The sequence below is a fragment of the Papilio xuthus genome, unplaced genomic scaffold, assembly GCF_000836235.2.
Source record: "Papilio xuthus unplaced genomic scaffold, Pxut_1.1 DF827680.1, whole genome shotgun sequence".
Taxonomy (NCBI): Eukaryota; Metazoa; Arthropoda; class Insecta; order Lepidoptera; family Papilionidae; genus Papilio; species Papilio xuthus.
The window spans coordinates 6,434,058-6,447,306 of record NW_013530969.1 but is presented as its reverse complement, the minus strand read 5'-3'; the positions used below and the strand labels follow the sequence as shown (position 1 = coordinate 6,447,306).

The 13,249-nt window shown below is 35.0% G+C and overlaps 2 protein-coding genes across 2 annotated transcripts in view; both read right to left on the bottom strand.

The window, feature by feature from the left end:
* Nucleotides 1-835: 835 nt before the first annotated feature.
* On the bottom strand, nucleotides 836-6,614 carry LOC106117464 (uncharacterized). The gene is made up of 10 exons (XM_013311796.1): nucleotides 6,527-6,614; nucleotides 5,268-6,449; nucleotides 5,129-5,199; nucleotides 4,954-5,057; nucleotides 4,491-4,650; nucleotides 3,099-3,258; nucleotides 2,582-2,700; nucleotides 2,262-2,361; nucleotides 1,532-1,599; nucleotides 836-887 (listed from the first exon to the last, which is right to left on the bottom strand). Exons 2-9 carry the CDS (start codon nucleotides 6,129-6,131, stop codon nucleotides 1,579-1,581), a joined length of 1,599 nt encoding a protein of 532 aa, XP_013167250.1. The 5' UTR covers nucleotides 6,132-6,449; nucleotides 6,527-6,614; the 3' UTR covers nucleotides 836-887; nucleotides 1,532-1,578.
* The window catches only part of PsGEF (Protostome-specific GEF), a 36,869-nt gene continuing 29,773 nt past the window's right edge, over nucleotides 6,154-13,249 (bottom strand). Inside the window, exons 9-19 of the mRNA XM_013310988.1 lie at nucleotides 11,299-11,475; nucleotides 10,844-11,002; nucleotides 10,510-10,728; nucleotides 10,286-10,399; nucleotides 9,994-10,204; nucleotides 9,660-9,813; nucleotides 9,461-9,566; nucleotides 6,761-6,922; nucleotides 6,527-6,682; nucleotides 6,310-6,449; nucleotides 6,154-6,184 (exon numbers count right to left, since the gene is read on the bottom strand). Of these exons, the coding sequence (XP_013166442.1) occupies nucleotides 6,154-6,184; nucleotides 6,310-6,449; nucleotides 6,527-6,682; nucleotides 6,761-6,922; nucleotides 9,461-9,566; nucleotides 9,660-9,813; nucleotides 9,994-10,204; nucleotides 10,286-10,399; nucleotides 10,510-10,728; nucleotides 10,844-11,002; nucleotides 11,299-11,475 (1,629 nt within the window). The remainder of the gene's footprint in view (nucleotides 6,185-6,309; nucleotides 6,450-6,526; nucleotides 6,683-6,760; nucleotides 6,923-9,460; nucleotides 9,567-9,659; nucleotides 9,814-9,993; nucleotides 10,205-10,285; nucleotides 10,400-10,509; nucleotides 10,729-10,843; nucleotides 11,003-11,298; nucleotides 11,476-13,249) is intronic.

Here is a 13,249-nt window from a genome sequence, read left to right as displayed (position 1 = left end):
TTATCTGTAAGACTCTTGGAGAATATAAGTGATTGACACTTGAAATAACTAAAGTAATTTCTTTGTTCGAGATTCAACTAAAAATTTTCCGGCTTTAAAGCTTTTTTCGTATACATAACCAATTTAACAGCCTTCTTGAGAGTATAACTAGTAGTAAATATCCTAGTAATATTTGATAGGAATAATTTCGATAAGCTTGCGGCCAACTACTGATACTGGAGGGGGCACTAAAAGAAAAACCTGTTTACCTCCTGTTCTGCCAGCATGTCCTTGCCCTGGTCCAACGCCAAGCGCATCTCGGCGCGTGGGCTGAGCCGCTCCTCCGGAGACCGCGGCCTGGTCTCCGGCGGGCTCGGCTCCGGGACTGAGGGGGGCTCCGAAGCTGGCACCAAACAAATTTACAAGAGTAAGCTTCACGTAACGCTTCAAGCAGAAGACGACTTCTGTACCATAAAACTAGTAAAGTAAGGTCCCATAATTCATAAAATTTCATGGTATTCATAGACTGACCTGGTGACAGCTGATGTAGTGGCGTGGCCGTCGGGTTGTGTATCGTAGTACGCTCGAGTGTGGAGGGCGTGCTGGCCGAGCTGGCTGAGCCCCGACGACCGCCAACACCAGCACCGGCTCGTTCCGCACATTCTTTTGAAACTAAACACAACACATGTCGTTGCATGTCATTAAAAGAGTAATAAGTTTTAGCGAAGTCAATTTTTTTTTCAATATGCTTTTATTAATACTATTTGAAGAAAAATTTTGTTTACCAGATTGTAAGGGCATCGAGGGCGCTTCGTTGGTTGGCGTCCGCTCTGGGCTCAGCTCTGACGCGGCGGCACCACCGGCCGCCCTTCCAGCATCCCGTGCGTCGCCCGCACCCCCGTCCTCTGCTGCTGGTAACATCCCAATACTAGCAGTCATCACACGAATAGCAACAACAACTATTACTATACAATATTAATATAGAATGCTTGAATCTGCTATCGCACTCATAGCTATTATTGTGCATTTAAAAATAAAAGTCTAACAAAATGGTACAGCTGCGAAGATGTCAAGAATAATTAAAGAGATTAACATTATTTACAAATATTGATATTTATTATATGATTGCATTTAAATATTTAAAATGAAAGGTGGGTGAAATGCCTGCAGACAATGTTCATGCTGAGCTGACAAAATTAGGTATGGGATAAGAGACATTAAGCAAATTATACTGCTTACATTTACGGTGTTTAAAATACAGAAATCATGCATATTTCATGCTTCTTCAGTATTCATGTTAACTCGTTTATGTTGTGATTTGTGGATACCTTAAAATCCTCTATTTAAGAAAATATTTTATAACAAGGTTTGGTTCTATGTTGTAAGATGAACATAGATTCGTTAATATTTGTGAAAATGTCTGAAAGATCTATTAAACAAAAGTTACTTACAGAAAATACGTCATGAAATCTAAATGCTTGTGTATATATATTAATAATTTGTAGTGTTATAATAGTTTTGTAGTTATTGATTGTTTTTCGTTGTTACTCACCTTGGCCGGAAGCAGAGGACGGCAGGCGCGGCGCGTCGCAGCAGTCGTCAGCACCGAGGCCACGCCCGCTGCCCTGCGCCAAGCGCCGCACCAGCGGACCAGTCACAACGTGAGACATAACCTAACTACTGTCTACACCTCAAAGCGGTTTGCCAATGATGATGTCGCCTCGAGACTCGATCACAAACTAACCTACAACTATTTACCAATGACAAATGTCAACAGAAGGTATTTGATATTTTGTTCCATGTTAAGTTGGACATTCTGAAATCTAGATACGCGGCTGTGCATCTGCCGTGGATATCACGGAGTCAATTTAAACATCCGTAGAAATGTCCACAGTTCATATGGTTTTAATTCAAAATGCTATCTACATTTGTGGTTTTTTCATCTCGTGTAATAGTAATCATTTTATCTATAAATAAATCTAGTCCTAGAAACAAATCACCGCAACTACGAGTCCGATATTCCAATGCCCTTATGCAGAAATCGTGCAATGATACATGCTTTTTTATATTTAAGGGATTGGGTTTAACAACATGCTATGTTTGTATCCTACATTATTCATCTATCCATTTTAACATACTCGGGTACAAATTCACACGACGACACATAATTGGTACAGGACTACCGTTTTAAAACTAAATTAGTTTTTGCTCTTTCTTACGTCGTCTCCTTTCATGTGACTGATGATTTTAGCAACTTTATAAAGTTCATTGAAGATATTCACCTGGTCATCAGAATTGGTAGGGGTAGGCTTGTTATCTTCACTCTCACTGTCAGAAAATTCTTCTTCTAGTAAAGGCTCCAGTCTTCTCCTAAAAACATCCCTACGTCACACATTATGAGTTAGTTTTTTTAATTTTTTTATAAAAATAATTTAAATTAGCATCTACGTAAGCTAAATGATTAAAAATTACATTGAAGCGAATTTGGGAGAAATGTGCAATAATACTCCATGCAAAATGTGAGGTAAAATGCAGGAAATTGCTTAACTCAGAGATAAAGCCGCTAAAAAGCTGAATTTGTGTAGATTAATAATAACCTTACCTGGGTAATAATGGTCTTAACGTCGTAGGACCAGTTAGTGTGGGTGCCATCAATAGTTCGTCCATCATAAGCTCAGTGTCATCATCACCAGCGTACGACGATGATGACTTAGTTGATGACTGCAATGGTAATGCTTCTGTTCACACAATTTTAACACAACTACAACTTTAAGTTAACAATAAGAGGTATACAAGTCTGTGTGTCAAGTTTTTATCAAACCAACTCATTATCACAAGAAATGGTATGAGGTTTTCAATCTCTGAAGTTACGTATTTAAGTGGAGTGTTGTTAAACTAACTGGCGACTAAAAAACAAAATTAACCTATGTATTCTGCCAGGCTATGTTCTATATCTATGCTTTTTACACTATGCCTGACATCCATGCAGCGATTCTGGAGATACCTTTAAACATGCATGCATCCTTCCATCTAAACATTCACATTTGTAATATTAGTAAGATTAGATGTTTGTTTAATTTTAGTCTACATATTTAAGATATTAATACAAATTTTCTAACCGAAAGCGTTCCGTGATCAGAATCGGGAAGATTGTCTGATAGGTCTCCAGAGGATGGTGTTCCCCACGCTTCTTCACCGCTCGCACCACTTCCTTCACCAGTCTCAGCTGTACCTTCTTCAGTTCCCAATGTAGACTTCCAATCACTTACACCCAAACACCTGGTTAATAAATAATATATTATTATTAATAAGTGTATACTTATGCTCATGAATTGTAGCCGTAGAACTCCACTGCCGCGCATGTTTAAAAGTCATGTCTTTTATTCGTTCTGACAAAACAGAGACTAATGTACTTCAATAAAAGTGTTACGACAATGGAACTCTACGGTAATATCGCTAATTAAAAGAAAAATTTATATTTACAAATATTTAACTTGCTATTCGCTAATAAATTGATGATCCTATTTCTACTATCAGCATTAAAAACATCGTAATTCTTTAACTAGTAACTTTCTAATGTAAACGGACGCTAATTTTTAATTTAAGAAAAACTTTAAAGTATTTAAACTAAGTAGTATTCTGAATTGTAGTTACAAATCAACTATAACTAAATTATGTATTTTAAACTTCCCTTAAATGCTTATAATTAAACATTAAAAGTAAACTAAAATCTAAGGCTTCAAATATCTATAAGATATTTTACAATTTGTTTCCTATAACTCCCTAATTTAACAGCTAGAAAAAACTTTTCAAAAAATGTAACTTATTTTAAACAAAAATAAATATCGAAAATGTTATAAAATTAATCAAAAGAGGTTATAGTATAATCAAAAGAGGATATAGTATAATTCAAGCTATAAAACACACAAAAATTTAAATTATTTTTGAATCTTCACACAACATACTTATCGAACTTTGGTATCTTGAGTCGTCCACCTACGATATGAAAGGTAACATGATTACAATATAATATAAACTTTTTATTATTCTTTTACAATCAGAAATAAAATATCAGAGAGGTATTTAAAGAAAAAATAAGATAAATTAAGCCATTGACAATACGAACCATTTTAAAAACACTAACTTTATAATAAAAGAGCACTTGCTTATAATAATTAACGGTCAATGAAAATAACTTTTTCATACAATACAACACAGTTTATTAGTAATTTTTAAATTACAGGTCATAAGAGTGTAATATACAAAATCTTTATATATATAATTCTTCTGTGAGTGCGTATGTCACTGAACTTCTCTCAAACGACTGGACCGATTTTGATGAAATTTTTTGTGTGTGTTCAAGGGGATCTGGGAATGGTTTAGATTCACAATTTTCATCAAATATTAACTTCATATTAATTTATTCAAATTAAAGACGTGTAGACAGGACAACGTCTGTCGGGTCCGCTAGTTTCATATATAAAGCTTTCTCAATAAGCAGTGAAACATACCTTTCCAGGAAAGATGGTTGTTTATGAGCTATTGAAGTATTTGGAACACTTTCAGTATAACTAAAGATGTTCATTTTTTCTACAACGAATGAACCAGCTCTTGCGGTCCATCCCATTATACCACCCGCTGTACTGGTTGCTACCGTGTTTGTTGCTGAAACTAATTATTAATTAAGTAGTATACAATTATACACTGATGCTAATGTGTATATGTATACAAAATTTCAAAATATTGAAACTATAGAATAACTAGCTTTCGCAGAAGATTATTTCCGCGCGGAATTAAAGGAAAAACTTAAAGTGGCCTATGTGTTCATCTAGGCTATGTTCTACATCTGTGCCGAATTCGGGAGATACCTTCAAACAAACATCCACCCATCTTAACATTTATAATATTAGTAAGATAGTAACATAATATTGTGAATGATGATTTCAAATAAAGTTGAAAGTGAAGATATTGCACCTGAATTGTGTAATTTCGGCTCAGGCTCTTGTGTGGTCAGTCTTACGTTACCATCGTCCGTCTCATCAGACGGTAGTCTCTCGAGGCTTGACATTGTACCATATCTACAATGAATTTAATAATAAAAACATTTGCATTCAATTTAAATAAAATTAAAAAATTATAAAATAAAAACCTTTTTAATGAAACGTAGGGTAGGTCTTCAGGCACATCTGGTGATTCAGGTGAATCATCTATAATACCATCCTAAAAAGTAAACAGCAACATCTGTAATAGAGTTAACGAAATAACTCAAATTAAGTAAATAAACTTACAGTCTTATTTGTTGAATTATAATCAGGTGTGGGTGGAACTATAGATATATTAGGCACAGGTGATTCGGACTTCACTGAACAAAGGCTGGCCGGTCTTGAATGAATATTGTTGATGGTAACTTCGGAATTCCTTTTAAAAGGTTCCACTCGCATGAGATGAGCTGCAGGATTAATCGCAGATAACCCCATTAACATAAGTGGTCCCAATTCCAATTCCTCATCTGACAGTGTATCATTTTCATTTACGTTATTAATATCATCAATCATATCAGTCTTTTTACTTATATCTCCATTCATTTTACTAATAGTTGCTATTCCCATTCTCGGCGATCTTCTCATACCACGTTCTATTTTGAAATCATTATCGTCTTCGTGCAGTGAATCATCATCTAAGAACACTGAAGATGTTTTTAAACGTGTCCCAACATTTTCATGTTTTGTTATAATGTTCATTCCTAGTACTTTATTAAGTACATTTTCCGCTTTTTGTCTTGTTATTTGTTCCTTCTTTGCTGATGCAGGAGATGAATAGTTCGATAAAGATGATCGAGGTTTGCTTAAAGTAATACTTTCGACGCATTTCACTTCATTGATGTACTTCTCTTGTGCGATGACACACTGAACTTGATTAGTTATATTAGAATTAGAAATTCTTAAGTCATTAGAACTAGAATTAAAAACCATAGAACTACAAGTAGTATGACTAGTTGAGAGGGGACTATTTCTACTGCTAGAAGTAGGGCTAGGTGACATAATTGAATTGTCTTTTCTAAGTTCCAAGCGACTTTTTGTCCGACTTCGGCTCATGCCACTGTTTAAAATTGCAGAATCAGTGTTCAAGTCATATGAAGTCGATTTTAGCATCTTTTGGCTTTGTTCTATTGAGTCAATCACTTTTAAGGCGACTTTCGGAGCATCTTCGGGGCGTATTTTAATTGCACCTTTACGTTCTAAGTGGCAGAAAAACTTTTGTTTTCGATTATCACAGTTTGCACTACACGTGCTGTTGGTGCTTTTATTTGAAGCTGATGTTTGTGGTGACGTTTCGATTTTGGGCTTAGGTGTAATTGGTGGTTCCTTTTGTGATACTAATGGACTATTTGGTTTTGATAGGCATTTTTTATGGCACTGTCTACATACGGGTATCGTATCGACCACAACAGGACTAGTTCGTACCGTTATCTATAAAATAAAAAGAAAATTAAAAAAATTATGTTTAAAATCAAGTAACCATAATTTTTTTTGAATTATAAACTCACTTGGCTGTCAGAATTACTACTTTTTGAAGGACTTCTGTCGTTTTCCTTCTTTTCTGGCGATGATTCTTTTGTTTCATCATTCTTTGCCACAATATCGGCTACTTCTAATAAATTTAATTCTTTGGATCTCTTTCTCAATTCTTCTATGCTCCACATCTGTGGTAAAAAATCATAATATTGGTCATTTTTTGGACTTTAGAATGAGAATCAATTTAAATCAATGATATTAGTGACCTCCATATCAGGTTCTGGTGGATCTAATTCCTCTGCTTCAGGTAGTTGTGTCATCCATCTTTGCAAATGGAGTGTTGATCCTCTACTACGGGTACTTCTAGCTCCGTCTGCAGCACTGCCCGGTGCTCCCGTTTGTGTTTCAGCAGAACTACGTCTTGTTTGCTGCACAGACACAGTTTTTCAAACATGGATATTCAGATATTGAATTAAGTAGGTTTATGTTTGTACTTAAGCAAATATGTTTTATATGAAATTATTTAGGTACTTACCAATAAAATCGTGAAAAGTAAAAATTTCATTTTTAAAGGTTGTGAGTATTTTTAATTATGAAATTTATAATTTCAAGGGATTAAAAAATAATTGAGATTTTTAAAATAAAAATTATAAATATAACCTTAGGCAACAACTACAATTTTTTAGTAATATGTTTAGTGTAGTTACATTTTTTGTTAATTTATTATTTTTATTTACGTAAAAATTTTAGAGATTTTTTTTATGAATTATGTTAACGATTCTTTTTTATTATGACAACGTTATTTAATAAGACATTTTATAATTAAATAGTGTTGCTAAAAATTGTGCAAAAAAATAATTACAGTAAAATAAAACAACACAATGCGTCTTAACATGCAAGTATTTTGTTTAATTTAATTCTGTACTACACTGAAAAATGGTAGGTCGGTAATAAATAAAATATAAAATGTTCGTCGTCGAAAACATTTTAGGTTTTAGAGATTGCAAAATAAAAAAAGGGTTTACCACTGACAATATTTATTTACCCAATAGAAATATATCAATTGAAACGAAACACAAACATCAAAATTCACCTTTACTCCAAGATGTGTGTCAACAAGAAACCCAGACGAAAATATTTTCTCAAAATTATCATCAATTTTTTTAATCACACACAGCCAAAGATATCGAAAATGTTCGATTCTAACTACGATTATTTTTTTATAAAAGACATACAAAAATGTCCCCGGAATAGGTTATGTGAACATTTCACGATAATAGCGATTTTATTAAGTATGCATGGATTTGATGCGTACAAATCAAATATCATCAACTACATTCAACACGATTCGACTACCATTTTTCATTGTAACACATATGATGATAATGTTAGCGAGTGCTCGTATTAAAAATAAAGAAGCAATAATATATTTAAATAAAAAATATTTTAGTGTAACTCTATAATGGATTACATGAGATAAAAATATCGCGAATTTAATCGCCAAATATCCACATGACCTGTACAAAATGGTAACACTAACATTAACTGAAATTTCACATTTATAACAATATCATTAGACAGAGACATACTTATTTACCGCGAATTAACATATACTAACATACATATGATGCATTATACTAAACTGATATATAAACACGGCTAAACACTCACGTATATTCGTCCGGTGACGGTACCGGACGAATATACGGCACCGGACCGCCACCGGACGAATATACGTGAGTGTTTAGCTGTGTTTATATATCAGTTTATATATATGATGTTACAGAAACACATGGAATAAGAAATAAGTGATTCAATTGCTACAGATAAAATACTAAAAAAGGACAATGCATCATAAGAAAAGGACGGAAGACTTAAAAAGCGACGAATCGTAAAAATTAATACGTAATGAAACCGTATTAGCTACTAATTGGTACCCTATATTACATTTGACACAGTGTTTTTGTAAATTGTAAAATGTTGGCATACAAATTGGAAAGATCAAGCAAAACCAGAGCTTGATATTACAAATGGGATTTTATCAAATACGTTTGGGAAGGTATCTAATAGTATCTTACTTGTTTTAGGGGCTTAAGTTCTAGGAATAACGCATTTTTTATTCAAAATAGTCTGAATTATTTCTTTTAATATCGTTTACGTTCGAAAATATGTCTCTCAAAATTTACTACCACAACCTTGATTCTCATAAATGAGAATATTTTTCAATCCAAGTTAATTTTTTTCAAGTTACGTTGCAAATATAATTCTTTGTCGAGATTGTCAGACTTTTTCAAAGGTAGGACCAGGACGTGAATTTAAGTTAGGGCAAAACAATAAAGGCTCACCCGAGGGGAATTCTTTTGGTAAACCACCTAACTGAATTTCCTATTTAGGATCCGATGTAGGCAGGCTTCTGCCAACTCCGGATCCGACTCCGCGGATCAAAGTTCCAAGTACGCTGGCGGTGTCGGCCGCTCCGGTAAAGCGACGCGCGGCAAGAGTGGGTCATCGGGAAGAAATATACATTCTTCGACGGCATGCTTATAGGAGGGGTCCACGTCTAAATCGGCTAAAGCTAGATCGGCCTCGAAGGATTCCCATCTACAAGGAGACACTTCCGAATAATCTTCACACCCATCGGATGTAACCTGTGCACTGGGAGAAGTAGGTCTCTCTTCGTTCTTTTCGATACTGGAGGAAGACACAAAATGGGAAGAGAAAGTTTGCGAGTCAGCAGGGGAGAGATTAGCCGAAGGCGTTTCGGGAGTGGGCGCGGTCTTCCACACTGAACTTAGTGGACCTCTAACGGGTTGAGGAAGGGGAGACTCGGAGTAAGGTCGAACGTCGAAACTAACTCTAACTTCTTTTTCGGGTCGTTCTTCTACCAACATATTAAGATGTGACCGATACGAGCTGGCTGGTAAGAGCGCCATGCTCGAGTGACGTTGGATGCTGGATCCTGATACCTGGCGTTGTTGAGAGTCCAGGGTCCCCAGTGAGAAGGTGAGCTGTGGGTCTGGTGAATCTAACGGAGATCCGAGTGGAGTCCCGGACATTGTGTGCGCTCGATAACTGGAAAGACAACATTTCATATAACAAACAAATCAACAAACAAATGGTAAAACATTTAGTAGCGTTAAAGGAGTACAAAGTATTGATATTTACATTTGCCTTTGAAGTAGACTTTGCCAGACAGCTTTTAAGTCTATTGACGGCGCGCGTAGAACAATAGGACGGGATCTTCCGGGCGTTCTGGGAGCGCAGGACACTAATGGACTTTCTCCGCCCGCACGGCCAAGTATGAGGCGGAATTCCGTTGCTAAAAATAAAAACATTTACAATAAAGTACTTATCGTTTTAGTCAATCCAGTTTCTTTTCTACTTAAAGACGATAAAAAGGCTAGTAAAATTCACATCGACGCTTAACATCCGATTCTTGTTGAGCTATGGATTTTATAATATAGAAAAAAAAGGATTCTGGTAGATAAATCGCACTTACCTTTTTTCCTGATATTAAATTGAGCTTCCGATACCGATGCTAGTGAGACCGGCTCCTCGGTGACAAAAAGCACTCGGTCTCTTGACACGGTGGCGAACAGAAGAAGATCGCTAAACAGGAGCGCCCAGTACGGTCTGACCGCTCTACCTTCTACCCTGGACAGCTCACCGCCAAATATCCACTGCCTACCTGCAGTGCTTAACACGAAGGGCTGAAAACAACCAATATAATTAGATTTTGTCGATTAACAAATGGCAATCTACTACATTGGTTATTAATTTTGATACAATACCTTACACCTAGTGAACACCAGTCTACTCTCCAGATCAGCAACAGACAGTAAAGGTTTGCCATCACCAGCTAATCCCATTAACCCGGAACCAGCGGTGACATCTTGATAACTACTCTGAAATGGAATAAACACAATTTTAGCATTTAAATCGTCGGTCACTATCAAAAACTTAAAGCTGAATCAAATACTATATTCAATTATCATGCCAACAAAGAAGTTATTACCTGCAATTGTTCAACGATGACTTGTAATTGCTTTTTCTCCAGTTGATCGTAAGGGCCGGCGCCATTACCGATGGCGGCAGCGCGCATGAGTCTCAATAATTCCCTGAACTGCTCCAGCGGTTTGTGCACCAGTGACGTGATGTCGGGTCTTCTCCTTGGTATTGGAGGACTGGTACAGAAGCGCGAAAACGCCCCACTTGGGTCCTTTGATTTTTTTACCTGAAAGTAGTGGAAGTAATTAAGAAAGGTCCTATTTGGTGTTGTGATATTTTGTAGTTGGAAAATCACTTTTGCAGATGCACTTATGGGTTTTAAGTTTATGAATATATCTTACCAATACACAGTCAGCTCGTTTAAGTCCTAAACAATATTTCTTATAGAGACTAAGGAACACAGGGGTCTTTTGTAAGTATACCGCAACCACCGTTGAGGTCTGTATTTCTCCGTCATCTTGCACTACTTGGTCGAGAATATCTTCAGACAACCTGAAGATCTGTAATGAATAGAAGAACAAAAAGTTACCAATGGTACTGATATTTAAGACTTTCTTTTTGGCATATTCTTTGCTAAACAATTTTATTAACAAGGGTATAAATTATACAACGAAGGACATTCTATTGTTCATGGAAAGCTTAACATAGCTTATCTTAGTCTATTTGTCCTATAAAATTATTGGTAAGGCATCAGTAGCCCATCTGTATGTTACCGTATCCATAGAATTATGTGATTTCGTGACTTATCAACTCTAATCAGCTCCTCATTTAAAAAATTCCTAGCTTCCTATCTCACCTCTTCAATATTCTGAAACAGTAGCTGATGGTCACTGGGGGCGATGAGGTCAGCCCTCTCAGCGAGAGGTGAGACGAACCTCACCAGACCAAACTGGAGGCATGTCGCGTAGTGCTGCTCCCGCGCTACCACGGCGAGGAGCGCGCGCTTTCTGCCGTCAGTTGATGCCCCTGGTGTCTGATAACATGGAAGTAATAGGTACCATAACGTCTTTTACACATGCACATGACTTGGTCAATCTGTCTTGTATGGTTATTGAGAGTTTGTTTTAATGTATTTAGTTTCTACTGTGAATGTGCAAGGATTCCACAATTATGTTAATCGTTGTGATTTTTTTAGCGAACCGATTTTTTAAGACGTGGATTGGTACTTGAATACCTTTATTTTATATTTTAAAATACTATCATATTGTAGGCTTGTGGTAGGAATTGTTGGACGCTTAGTTGAATGGCGGATCGTGATTGGATGTCCCTACATCTAATAACATAGGTAGTCTATTGATGCTTAAAAATTGTTCTTTCGGAGTCAATATCCAATATAGCCTCGTAGCTTTAATATGTGAAAGGCTTACCGTTTACTAATCGTGGTTTTTGGATGTTAAAAACGGTTATTCTTTTATATTTAAATAAAAAATATTTCCATCACAATGGCTTCTTTGTTTCTTTGGTTGCATATTAGAGTTATAAATATACTTGAAAAATTTCCTCACAATAAATAGGTTACACGACTTTTTGATCGTGCAATTTCAAACATAACTGATTACAGCAAAAACAAACTTTTGAACGAAAGTAACATTTTTGTGAATTTCGTGAACAGAGTGATCCATTTTAGTATACCCGATATTAATAATTGAATTTGACGAGTAAGAGTGTTCCGAAAAAAAGAAATAAAACGGAAAATAATCAAAAGCAAAAAATTTATTTGCACTTAAATAAGAAACATAAATTAAAGAAAGATAAATTAAAGAAAAAAAATGATAATATTAACAGGAATCAAACAAAATTAAATCAAATATTTATTACAAATCATGATTACAGGAGGATACTTCGACCAAAAATCATGTACAAAAATATATTTTTCTATTTTTTTTTATAAATCAGAGATATGTTTTTGTACATGTATTTTAGTAGAGGAAACCACCGGTTTTATTAAACAAAAACTATACAGCAACACAAAACTAAAACTAAAATGAAAAAAATATTAGAAAAAAAATATATTCACAAAATAAAACACGCTGTATGTGACAAATGAAAAAGTAACAAAAAAAATAACAAAAGAGAGTTTTTCTTAAACGTAACAATTCCCCATTTGCGAATAATTTGATAAAACCTTATATACTTAAATTAAAAGTAACTGTACATTAAAAAATTAAAAAAATATATAAACAAATCTATACGTAATGGAATGTATTACGAAGTCTATAACATGAACTTAAAAATAAATAACATAGTACCCTAAAACTGTACAAAACAGAACTTAATTAAAACTAAAACAAAATGTGCACACAAAAACCATTATATCCTAGATTTAAATTAATAAAGAAATCTACTAAGAATAGTCTAGCACCACATTAAATTTTGATTTCTAAAAAAGAATTAATTTGAAATTTTCTACACATGACTAGCACGAATTCAAATTCGAAACATTAAATTCAATAGTCCAAAAGTTCATACATAAAAAGTATACATGTAAACGTTGTAAATGCTAAGTGGTACATACAAAAAAGATACAAACTCGCAGGGTTTTGAACACCCTAAAATAGTTTAAGATAAAAAGGCAAATTGAAATCTTTTTTATTATGACTAACGACTACTGAACGAAGACCGAACCGCCCGCAGAATAATTCGCAGTGAAGTGAGTTGACATGTAATATGGAAAATTTGAGATACGTAGACCTGTCATTACAGTGAACTCAAGATCCTTGAAGATGTACAGCATGAAGAACATTGCA

Coding starts and splice junctions, on each gene's coding strand:
- LOC106117464 (XM_013311796.1), bottom strand. CDS start 6,131: ATGCTAAAATCGACTTCATATGACTTGAACACTGATTCTGCAATTTTA. Junction 5,200..5,267: donor ATAATTCAACAAATAAGACT/GTAAGTTTATTT, acceptor TTTACTTTTTAG/GATGGTATTATAGATGATTC. Junction 4,651..4,953: donor GCCGAAATTACACAATTCAG/GTGCAATATCTT, acceptor ATTAATAATTAG/TTTCAGCAACAAACACGGTA.